General features: G+C 34.7%; 1 protein-coding gene across 2 annotated transcripts in view; it reads left to right on the forward strand.

The window, feature by feature from the left end:
• The window catches only part of LOC138699671 (protein takeout-like), a 60228-nt gene that overhangs the window by 12066 nt on the left and 35719 nt on the right, over window positions 1-12443 (forward strand). For both annotated transcript variants that reach the window (XM_069825717.1, XM_069825718.1), the window contains exons 2-3: window positions 4767-4859; window positions 5375-5522. In XM_069825717.1, the coding sequence (XP_069681818.1) occupies window positions 4767-4859; window positions 5375-5522 (241 nt within the window). The remainder of the gene's footprint in view (window positions 1-4766; window positions 4860-5374; window positions 5523-12443) is intronic.

The following is a 12443-nucleotide window of genomic DNA, read 5'->3' on the forward strand; positions in this document are numbered from 1 at the left end:
ACTGAAGTCTGTTAAAAATTTTAAATTAAATTAATACAGTTTTGTAACTTACTTTCCCATTGTTGATAGGACTGCTAATTTTCAAATAACTCTGATGTTAAAGGGATTACTGAACATGTGTTTAAATCTCTATTGTTGAAATGTATTTTTAAAAGTTAATGGAATTTTGTTTTGTTTTATTGTTAAACCTAATATAATATGGACTGTTTTATATGAAATATGGAAAATATATGGAAATTAACGAAAATATGTACTAAACTCTAAAATATGGAAAAATATGGAAAATAAAAGTAGGATTTTTCAACCCTACACATTGTGAAACATAAAGATAATGCAAAATATAAATTATATTAGCTTTATAAGTAAATATGTATTTACATATAAATCCTTTCCCTGGTTATTACTAACACTCTTGGGTCGGTACCGCTTTCGGAAGCCACGCTACGCCACTGTCATAAACCAAAGATTTAGGAGGAGATCTTTCCATTAATTTTTTTTCTTCTCTTGGTACGAGAACTAGCCCCAGAGTTTGTACAAGTACTGAATTTCTGTTACACTCTACATAGGGTCTACCTATTACAGGCCTAAAAGTATAATTCGGCCTATAATACGTGTACAGGATATAGGCCTAACAGAAGTACTTGTATTACAGCTCTATTATATTTTTAGTTAACCACCGGCATAGCTAAGTCGGCTAAGGAGCTTCCCTGCAGACCCGGAGTTGTGCTCGATCGAGGGGATCCATTCCCGCTTGGCCTAAACATCTGTTTGGTTTTTTTCCGAGGTTTTTCTAAATTGGAAGGCAAATGCCAAGTAATCTATGGCGAATCCTAGGCCTCACCTTTCCAAACACATTCTCGCTATCACCAGTCCCATCGACTCTAAATAACCTCGTACTTGATACTGTGTCGTTAAATACTCAATCAAAGAAAATATTATTCAAATTAAAGTAATTTATGATTTTAAAGTGTATGTAATAAATGGAAATATATATTGCGAATAAAGCAACAAAAAGAAAGTAATATCACAGTCTAGTATATACAGTCACGAAGCTTGGGATGATTTTTTGCATTTCTCGCGATAGTTGCTAGCCGCTTGGAGCGCTGTGTGTACAAGGAACGATAGACTCTGTCACTGCCATCGTAATCTAATACAGGCCGTAAGGCAGACCATGCGTCTCGCTTAACCGGATCAACCATATAAATTAATTGGAATTCATAAAAAGTAACATATATTTCTCTAAAATGTAGTATAATTCCATTAATAAAATTTAAAACAACGATTAGGAGACACTTCAGACATAATTCCTTGCGAGTTAAGGCGTAATATTATTTTGGTGTGAAAATTACGCTCTTCGTATGTGTAATAACTTACCTGCATTCATTTCGATTAAATATTGCGAAATTCTTGTGCATTCATTTCTGCACGATTCAATAATTTTCAGTTCCACCGCACGAATATTTAGATATGTTGAGATTATAGGTTGTGTTTACAAATAATTGATTAAATGGTGATATTACTCGTGTTAATTATGTAAGCATGTGCGGCTGACAGCTGTAAGTCGCACATGCTTACATAATTAACACGAGTAAGATCACCACTTAATCAATTATTTAAATTCAATTGTTAAATGTAGTGTACGAAAGATTCAACATGGGTTATGTTTACTGTACTAGTTGCCCCTTTCTGTCTAATTTTACTGGTCTCCAATGCCCTGCCACTACATATGTATGTTATGTCATATGGAAATTATAGGTTATGTTTACTATATTCAACTTATATTCCTATATTCGCAATTATTCATTATAATACACATAATGTCATGTATGACACCCGTCACATTCTATTTGTCTGTATTTTAATATTACAATTGAGTACTGAATTATTGCATTTATCTACTACATAAGAGACGAAGTAACACAATCGTACGTACACTAATTTCACAGGAGTGGTATCGTAAATGTTCTGTCTACAATTAATGAAGGTAGATGTGGTAAATTAAAATCACAATATAAATTCATTTTTATTGAACCTCAAAATAGTTTCCATTCTAAACTTAAAATGTTGATGCGAACAGATTATGTTAACATTTAAAATTCTCTTCACATTAAAATAACACAGTTTTGTAATTATTTCTGCAACATATTATGCAACAAGAAGTAAACGGAACTTATGGACACATTACACTGAATAAAACTTAGCAATGATACGCAATAAAGTTATAATATAATATTTCACTGAGCTCCATACACTGAAATAGAAAACCCTAACATACATTACGGCCTGCTCTAGAGCGAAAAGGCATTGACTGTGCCGTATTTCGCTTTGTTGTGAAAAGTTGTGTAAACTGTGAAATGTTCGTAATCGGTTGTAATAACACTGTAAATGACTAAAATACAATAATTTCAATAATAATATGGGACAAGGAGACGTTTGTGGTACTATAAATATTGTAAGAAAAAGAGGTCAGAGTTATCCTTCTTCCGAAATATCCAGGAAGGTGAGTTTATAAAATATAATATAATAATATACTTTATGAAAATAATATATAAACCTTATGTATTTCATATTTCATAAGTGGAAGGAAGGTGTTAATGTTTTCAAAAGAATACGATATCGAAAGTACAATACATTTTAACGTCTGCTGCGGAAAGTGCCTGTGATGAGGCGAGAGTTACTATCGCTACTGCAGCGATCCTGGTAGTTAGCAACCAACTATGGATGCATATTTCAACTCTCTATGTTTGCTTATTTAGTAAGTATTGAGCTTCGTGACTGTATATATAGACTGTGGTAATATGTTCCCTTTATAAAATTTTCTGCTTAAAAATTAATGTTTACAAAACACGAATTTCCAAGAAATTCTTCGGAACCAAGGTACCACCACAGTCTAGTATATACAGTCACGAAGCTTGAGTTTATGAGCGTACTAGAAACAATAGAATGTGCAGGTACTTTTCGCATTGTCTGTAATGCGGCCACAGTAGCGATCCTAGTGGTTAGCAACTAGCTATGGATGCATATTTACTACTTATTGAGCTTCGTGACTGTATGTACTAGACCAGCGGAAGACAGTTTCAGACTGTGTGACATTCGTGGACGAAGAGCACATCCCCCATTTCGTATGACGTCAGGTGAGAGCATCGTAATGCAAAGTTGCCTACATAAACGGCGTTTCTTTGAGTTAAGAGAAGAAATAGCATTATTTATGACTAGTCTAAATCAGCCTGTCCCCGAGCTGCAAAAAAATCTGAATTTGTGACTTGGATTTCCATGCGGATTTAACAGATCATTTAAACGATTTAAATACCTCCCTTCAGGGAAAGGGACTCATCGTAACAGATATATACTATAAAGTTGAAGCGTTAAAATTGTCATTGATCTATGGGTAAACCAACTGCTGGCTGAAAACTGTGCATTTTTCAAAGTTATCGGAAGTGCGTCATCCGGACATTAGTCTCTCTGAAGGATATGTGCAAATTCTACAAGATCTTCTTCGCCAGTTGAGTCGACGTTTCAAGATGTAGAACAGTTTCTACTATATTTCAGCTCTTTGCAACCCCTTATTCCCCAGATGTCAAAGATGTTTCTAGCAGGTATCAATTGTAACTGTTAAATTTCAATGTCACGGTTTGTTGAAGGACAAATATAAACACAACAAGGACTTGGTTGACTTTAACACGAATTTCTACCAAGCCAAATTCCCGACATTGTATGCATTTGCTGCACAGGTATTATGAATGTTTGGTTCGTATTGTTTAATGCGAACAATTTTTTTTTTATGAAACTTGCTAAACCTAAATCAAGAAGTACCTTGTCAGATCACAACCTAACATGCAGTCTTAATTATATATTGCCCTGTCATTATGTCCCAATTTTGATAAATTAGTTAAAGAAAAAAGAAACAAAAAAAGCAGAAAAATGTCAACATAATCGTTCTGTGCCTTCTTCCAAATTACAGAGAAACGAAAATGTAGTTTGTGTGTATTTTTTTTTCATAAAACACAGCAAAGGTTTCATTATTTCTAATCATTTTTAAACACGTTGTGAGATTGCAGTCATTATAAATAAAGCACATCTTGGCGTACAAATGAACGTGCATAATAAAAACTTGTATTATTTTACTATATATTTGTTTCGCCAAATTAACTGAAATGAAATACTACGTGACTATTAGATACAGGAAAGTGTCCAGCATATGAGACTGTCTTTGCTATAGATTGATTTTCGCATAATAGAGCAGACATTGAATTATTTATAATCAGTACACAGGATGTGCAATTGAGTTAACATTACCATTGGGATATCCAGGCATTAAACTGTGTTATGAACGCAGATCACTTTTATTTATAGCCTAAATCAATGCTACCTGCATGCCAAATACCCTCTCCACCCTCCCTGCAAACTGCTGTCCACATTTCACAGACCCTGCACAGACTTCGAATGCGAGACGGCAGAGCGGAGAGAGGTGACGTCACACTGCTATATCCTGTCCTGGTCTGTACTAGACTGAGTTACCTGGTACCACTGTCAGTTTTGCATCCAAGACTCTTCCAATGTCTCTGCTTTGATTTAAAATTCTACCTTGCCTCATTTTTCCTACAACTGGAAAATTTCCTGATTAGATAATGGGTCGTCATCGCTTTATTCTTCACAGTAAATCAGAGAACATTCACACGGATCGAAGTTTAAATTAGCGTGAATTCCGATATGTCGCGTTTGGGTAGACTAACTGGAATAAAAACATTGCTTATGTTCTATTACAGCCTCATACTTCAAGGTCTGCTCACGCATAGACCCAAACTTTGGAGAATGTGTGCTGAATAGTAGCAGAGAAATAATTCCGCACCTCGTCAAAGGTAAGTAAATCACAAATCACACGTCATACAGTAACAAACCACAAGGCGTCGGCATGAAGTCCTTATTCGCCTTCTCAGTCCATGTACAGTACAAGGTGATTCAAGAATATAGTGCAACACGCTAGGAACTGATTTAGACAATACTTTGTGCAATGCTACTAACATGCAATGTGAAATATTTACAGTAAGGTATAATTCTAAACGCTGAAGCGAGGATCACAAGAATCTGTGTTACGGAAGCAAGAACCGTGATTATTTCCAAAACCATTCAACAAATTTATATTAAATAAATAAGCGGAAATTTATAAAAATGAGCTAATATTGCACGATACACAACGCTAGGCAAACAAGGTATACCACCATAAATCAAATTTTCGTGATCAGAGTTACCGAGAACGTATTTCTTTATGTTATAAATTTCTTGCTACATCAGAATAGGCCTACATGTCGGTTGATACAGAAATTAGGTTTTCGTTCAGCGAGAGATAGCGATGAATGTGTATTTTTTTTTTCAGGTGACAAAATGTTCAACTTACCCCTACTCGACCCCTTCGAGATCAAGGAACTGAAACTGTCGCATGGGCAGGGAAGGGGACAACTGAATCTCACTTTGAGAGACGTCAAGCTGCAAGGTTTAAAGGATGCGTACATCCTGAACTACTCGTGAGTCACTGTGATAAATAGAGCCCAGATGTTAGGCAAAATGCCTTTTTTAAACTGAGTGCATGTATGAAAGACCTATTAGAGATAAACACGTTTCCACACATTTGGGGACGATAGGCCCAATTCTTATTTTGCCTTTTTTGCCTATCTTAGCTCCCGTTGCCTATTTTAAGGTTAAATACCTTCTTTAGCCTTTTTACGCCGTTATTGTACATTTTCTATATTTTTAATGCATTTAAAATAAACCGCACATAAATTATATCAAAAAACAAAAAAGGACGGGTTGTACAAATTAAAAACATATATTCACATCACACAAATATTTGCTTAGATTCTTATTCCATCTTTTATGTCACTTAACAAAGATATCTGAAACCCTCAGTCCTCTGATCACTTCGGAGTTTACCAGTGAAAGAAAGGGGATGAAGGAAGTATTAAAAGCAAGTCTCCAGGTCCCGTTACTGTTGTCGCTTGCACGCACAGTCACGCGTACTTTGAAGTCTCTAATCCCTTCTCACACCCCTCTTTTTGAGACAATACACAGTCGGTTTTCCCGATCTCTGAAAGAAAGTGGAGACAGTCCTTCTGAAATAAATTGCTTTAAGTTTGCTCCAATCCCTTCAGTAGAAGACAAAGATCTTTTTCCATCATGAAAAACGTTCTCTCTGACAGGCGGCTCACTATGACAGTTGACAACTTAAAAAAGCATCTTGTTGTGACATGTAACCAAGGAAACTGAGTACCATATGGGATAGTTTATTAAGTATTTGTCTATTTTTGTCTGTTTCCATGAATAATAAATGCCTATTTCACTGCCTGTTTTTACTATTTTTAGTGCCCACATGCCTGCCTATTTTAACCAAAATAAATGCCTAAACATCCGGGCTCACTGTCAGGAGAAAGATATTAAGTCATCAACATCCCCCATTAATTTAATATAAATAGCCCCTCTAATAATAAAAATTGAAAATTTCTTTCCTGCAAATTATAACTAATACGTATGTATGGTGATACCAGCAAAGAAAATTTGTTAAAATGTTCGCAAATATAGCGGCAAATACAATGTACATATCAAGGAATTATTCAATCGCCTTCATCTCGAAACTATCATTTTCGACTTAGTGTCTTTCACCTGTAGGCCTAAGAGATATCAATACGACAGATTTTTCCTCGTGTGACCAGATACTGTCCGAAGCTGGACTTTAAGACAAATTCACACTACACGAGATAGGTAGAAGTAGAGGAACTAATTACCGGACAAGTCCTATTTCAGGGCACTCGTAACGTTTTGTTATTCTGTGCTTATAGAGAATCCTTTACGCATTCGTTCGGCTACTCTATACAAAGCAATAACATTCTAGGGGTGATTGCGACATATGGCTATGAGACTGTGTGCTACAAATAGCAGAAAGTGAGCAAATGTTATTAGAGTATCTTTATATTTCGTCCTGTTATACTATTGAGCGATAATTGATTCTCTGTAAATAAGATTTTTTTTTCAAAAGGCTTATTATGCTTTCATTCCAAAGAATAGGGCTTTGGCCATTGTTAGGTGGTGAAAATTTCTTATTTAAAGTTCGGGACACTTTTTCTTGAGAATTTTGGGTAATTAGTGCAATGTTCCTATTTTCGGACTGAAACAATCCAATAAGTAATTTATTTTTATGATTTTATCTGTTATTTGAAGAATAATTATTCGAAGACAAATTATTAAAGGACTTCTGAAAAAAATGGACCATTTTACCGAAGTTAAAGATGCCAAAACGTTTTTTTATGAGAGGCTGAAAAATATGGAATGAGGATGATATAGAAAAAGTATGAAAAAATATCGGAAAGGTTTATCTAAAAGATTAGCAACAGAAAAGAATGCTCTGTCCAAGTTAATTATTCATGATCGTGTTTTGGATGTCGCCAGTTCTTGCTCAGAACCACTGACTTTCATTCAAGAAAGAAATTTGGCCTGGCTTTCTATTGAATAATTTTCGGAAGGGTTTACCTTGAACGCCAGCAAATGTTACAAACTGGCCTTCGAATATGCAGAAATCTCTGAATATGATAACGAATTCAACAATAAAGCAAGATGTGCAGGTAGGAAATTTATAAGAGGATTTCTGAAAAGAACCGAAAATTTTCCTTTATCGCTTTTTCTATATAGAGGGAACTATTTGTCAGAATTTTACATTTACTTGCACAGGTAGGCCTACATGAGGTGAGCAATACATTCAATAAATCTGAAAAGATTTACTATGTCGAAAAGTCGGAGCTAAATAGCTAAACACAAGACGGTCAAAGACCTAGTGAACGCGGTGACAGAGAATGGTTGCAATTAGCAACAAGTAAAGAGGGAAAATTTAAGAATAGTGGGACATTTCAATGCAAGTGATCTCCTGATCTGTCTCAAAGCAGATACAGACCTTAGATATGGGTAAAAATAGCTGCAATAGTTTCAGTACGAAGCAGTTTCATGAAATAACCTGTTCCAAAGGGTGTTACAGTGCTCCAGTGAGCAACATGGTTCCAAGAGATAAACAGTTCAATTTCTAAACAGTTTCCTTCCTCTTTACTATCTACAAAGGCCACGTGTAGCGCTATCATCACCCTCCAATCGAAAGTAGATATAATACAGATTTTCCACATAGCCTTCGTGCAATACTATGTAGTACCTCGCTATTTATTTGTACGAATCAAATTCCCTAATAAATCCGATATTAATAATTATTCGCTGCCCATTGATGGAGAATATGTTTATGGTGCCCTGACATGGTGTTAATATACCGCAAAAATATTACCGGATGTCTTACCGTTATTAAATTCTTCTAGAGTTATGTGTGTTATTTTTACTAAATTCGATTCATTTTTAATTGTACTTATTTCCTGTACTCTTTAGAAGTAGCCCACGAAAAATGACTGACTTTCGTCGTCATAATACACTGAACAGCTGATCTAAGACGATTCAAAGGCTTTGAAACATGTTCCTCAAACAGATGAGAAGTTGAAACAGTTGGAACACTTGGAACGATTGACACTGACGTAAACATATTCTCATGAGACTGTTTCTCTGAAACTGTTATTTTGGAACAGTTTCGTTCATGAAACAGTTCCAGTCGAAACTGTTTCTTAAAAATAACAGTTTATCCCATTTCTAATAGGCCCATCCCTTAGGCAAGACTGTCGTGGTTTGCCTATTGTTTATTGCCTTCCGCAGACGGACATGACAGAACGCATAGTCCCGTAAACGGAAGATAATTTTTCTTTGCCCATTCTTGGGAATCGGAATCGAACCACTGGCTTTTGGATTGGAAAGCGCACATGTTATCTACATAGTCACAACAGCTGACTACCTACCTACATTCTACCTTTCATAATTTACAAAAGAATCAGGCGATAAGCAGGCCCTTGGATTGGTATTTACAATGAAGAAGATTGGTTACAAAAACTTTGTGTTAGTTCCATCGGAAAAGAGCAGATTTCCTGTGCGAAACGTAAATAAAAAATCATGCAATGCAGTGATATCAAATGTAAGAATCATTTTATTGTACTGTACAACAGAGACTAATAATTTAAAGACTTTAAAACATACTGTCCGGAAATAGAACACTTGTGAAAAAATTATATCAGGGAACAGGTGCATATGTTCCTAATCTCGGACATTTGCAAGCCAAATTTTAACACGAAATAAAATATGGTATTTTAAATAATATTCGAATTAAAAATTGTTGTCATATCAGTAACAAGCCCTTAAATTACGTTTCATTTACCTGAAACAGTTAGCCTATATAGGGCTCATAATAAGTGGAATTCTCCGAACTGTTTGTAAATAGGCCCCCCAGCCATTTTTTTTTTGTCTAATAGGCTACTCTATATCCCGCTGTATACCTGATAGAGCGCCGATATTTTTCGTCTGTTCTTGTATAAAACACATAACAATGAAATGATGGAAGATCTCTCTATTCCGATGTAGCACCATCTTCTGTCATCTATTGGCTCCAATTTAGTAACGGCGCGCATTCCTTGACGATAGTCCTTGACATGACGACTTAGAACAATAGCACATTTCATTGCGGCTCTTTTCTATAAATAATCAAAATGCTATGTTGTTTGTCCCAGAAAATAGACAGCACTATCTTTCCTCCAGATGGTTGCACCTTGAATTTTTAGGGGTTTAATACTTCTGGTGTCTCCATTTCTTGCTTTCAATTTTTGTCTCTGGATCCTAGTGATGAACATAAGACTCAATCACTGTCAAAAATCTTTCAAGTTCGCTTTTTCGTCCCATAGGTACTTTGTTGAAAGTTATCGAGATCGTCTTTGTGATGTTGTTAACATTCGAAGAATCCATCTTGCAGTTAATATTTTCATTGCTAATTCTTTTGTTACAATTCGTAGCCCTATTATGAAGGGTATGATATCAGAAGCCCGATTCCTTTACTATATCCCTAATGGTTCTAATCACTCTGCATTCTTGCATTAATCACGCACTTAATCGATGATTTCTTCAGTTGTAACAACTACGGAGGACCTTCACAAGATGTTTTCCTGTGTTTAAATTCAAGACATCACTGCCTTACTATGTCATAACCTCGTAATTAAGAAACAACAGATTACCCTAAGTTTCTGTCATATCACGTCGGATTTGAAACTGAGTCATAGGCTGCTCTTTTTTCAGGTAGTAAATTACAGCTCTCTGCTCCATCAGCTCCACTGACACTAACTTGAGAACACTCCTCATTCAAGCAGGTACCATGACGTAAAGAGAACAGGTTTAGATTTCAACTTTTACATGCCGACTAGTGACATGTCAGACATTTGAATACTGTAAATTATGTATTTTAGATCCAGTAGAAATGGGTCAGATGTGGATCATAGGGATAAACAATCCTACACTCTGTATTAAATGATGTGCAAGAGATTAAATACTCGCTGCAATCCAGACCCGTAAAGCACATTTGAAAACTGTAGGCCTACCACGTAACCATACGCTGCAAAAGTACTCCTAGATGATGATGATGATGATGATGATGATGATTATTATTATTATTATTATTATTATTATTATTATTATTATTATTATTATTATTACCTACGAGGACACCAATAAGAAAAAGAGGTGGGGGTGTTCTAACAGCGATTAACAACCAGTTACCTTTTACCTGTCGGCGATATGATTTAGAAATTATTATTGAATATGTTTGGATTGAAATTAAAATGGCTGATGGTATTAATTTATTAATTGGAAATCATTACTTCCCACATGATTTCGGTCATAATCACTTAAAATCTTACCTCAATTTTCTTGAAAAAAACCTCGATACTCATAATTTTAGAATAGTAATTATTGGCGATTTCAATTGTCCTGGTAGGATTGGTTACTGGTTTTATCTTAATGATACTCATTACTACTCTAAAATTAAGTCCGGTGATTTATATTCCTCGTCTTGCCTTCTGGGATTGAACAAAATTAATTTTACTGTTTCAAGTAAAAATCTACTTGATCTTGTCTTTACTAATATCATTAACATGACAGTAGAACTAGCCAATCATTCTCTTGTTTTGGAGGAATTTTATCATCCTCCTATCTCCATTAATCTTGAAGTTTATTTGCCGCTACCTGATCACTGCCCATCTAGTACCTGCATTAATTATTCTCAAGGTGATTACTTGAAACCCTATTCCACTCTATACAATCATGATTGGAATTCCATATATCAGGCTACTGATGTTAACGTTGCTACTAACTCTTTATCTCAAATTATGAACAATGCTATATCTCTTGCTGTTCCTGTCACCTTCGTAAAAAAATCGCACTATCCTAAATGGTTTTCAAATAGCTTGCGTATACTTATTAAGAAAAAGAACAAAGCACATAGAAATTTTAAGAAATTCAAAACTGATCATCATTATCAAATTTTTTCCAATTACAGAAAACAAGTTAAAGCTATGGTTAAATATGATAAAATTAAGTGGTTACAATCCATTGATGAAAATTTGAAATATGAACCCAAGAAATTTTGGAAATATGTAGAATCTTTTCGAAAATCCAATAATTATCCCACCGAATTATTAATAAGTGGGGTTCACATTACTGATCAGATAGAAATTGCTAATGCATTTGCTAATCAATTAAATCGATTCAAAAACAGCCCAATTCTAATCTCTGTTTGTTGGATTTTAATTATACTGACTTCTTATCCTTACCCAAAATTACAGTTGAAGATGTTTCATTAGCCATAGAAAAGCTTAAACCTAATAAATCCAAGGGCACTGATGGCATCATTCCTAATTTTATTATTAAGGGATGTTCTAATATTCTAATACCGGTTTTAACTTTTATGTTTAATTTAAGTTTATTAACTGGTACATACCCTGTGCTTTGGAAAGAAGCATCCATTATTCCTATCTTTAAGAATGGCAAAAAAAATGTTGTTTCCAATTATAGACCTATTTCAATATTAAACAATTTCTCAAAAAATTTTGAAAAAATAATCCACAAACATGTTTCATTTTATGTTAAGAATAAAATTAATTCAGCCCAACATGGTTTTACTAAAGGTAAATCAACAACTACCAACTTAGTATCTTACCTTAATCTTGTTATGCCGGTTGTTGAAACGCAAGGTCAAATTGACTCAATCTACATCGACTTTAGCAAAGCGTTTGATGTTGTACCTCACAATATTTTGATAAATAAATTAGAAAACTTTGGTCTCTCTTCTAACTACGTGAGCTGGTTTGAAAACTATTTAACTAATAGACAATGTTGTGTTCGTCTAGGTGATTCTCTCTCGGACCCATTTAATTGTTTATGTGGAGTTCCCCAAGGATCTACATTGGGCCCTCTATTAGTTTTATTATTTATAGATGACATATCTAAAAGAATAAGTTCAAACTACCTGTTATTTGCTGATGATCTCAAAATCTTTC

The sequence above is a fragment of the Periplaneta americana genome, chromosome 5 (genome assembly GCF_040183065.1).
Source record: "Periplaneta americana isolate PAMFEO1 chromosome 5, P.americana_PAMFEO1_priV1, whole genome shotgun sequence".
NCBI lineage: Eukaryota > Metazoa > Arthropoda > Insecta > Blattodea > Blattidae > Periplaneta > Periplaneta americana.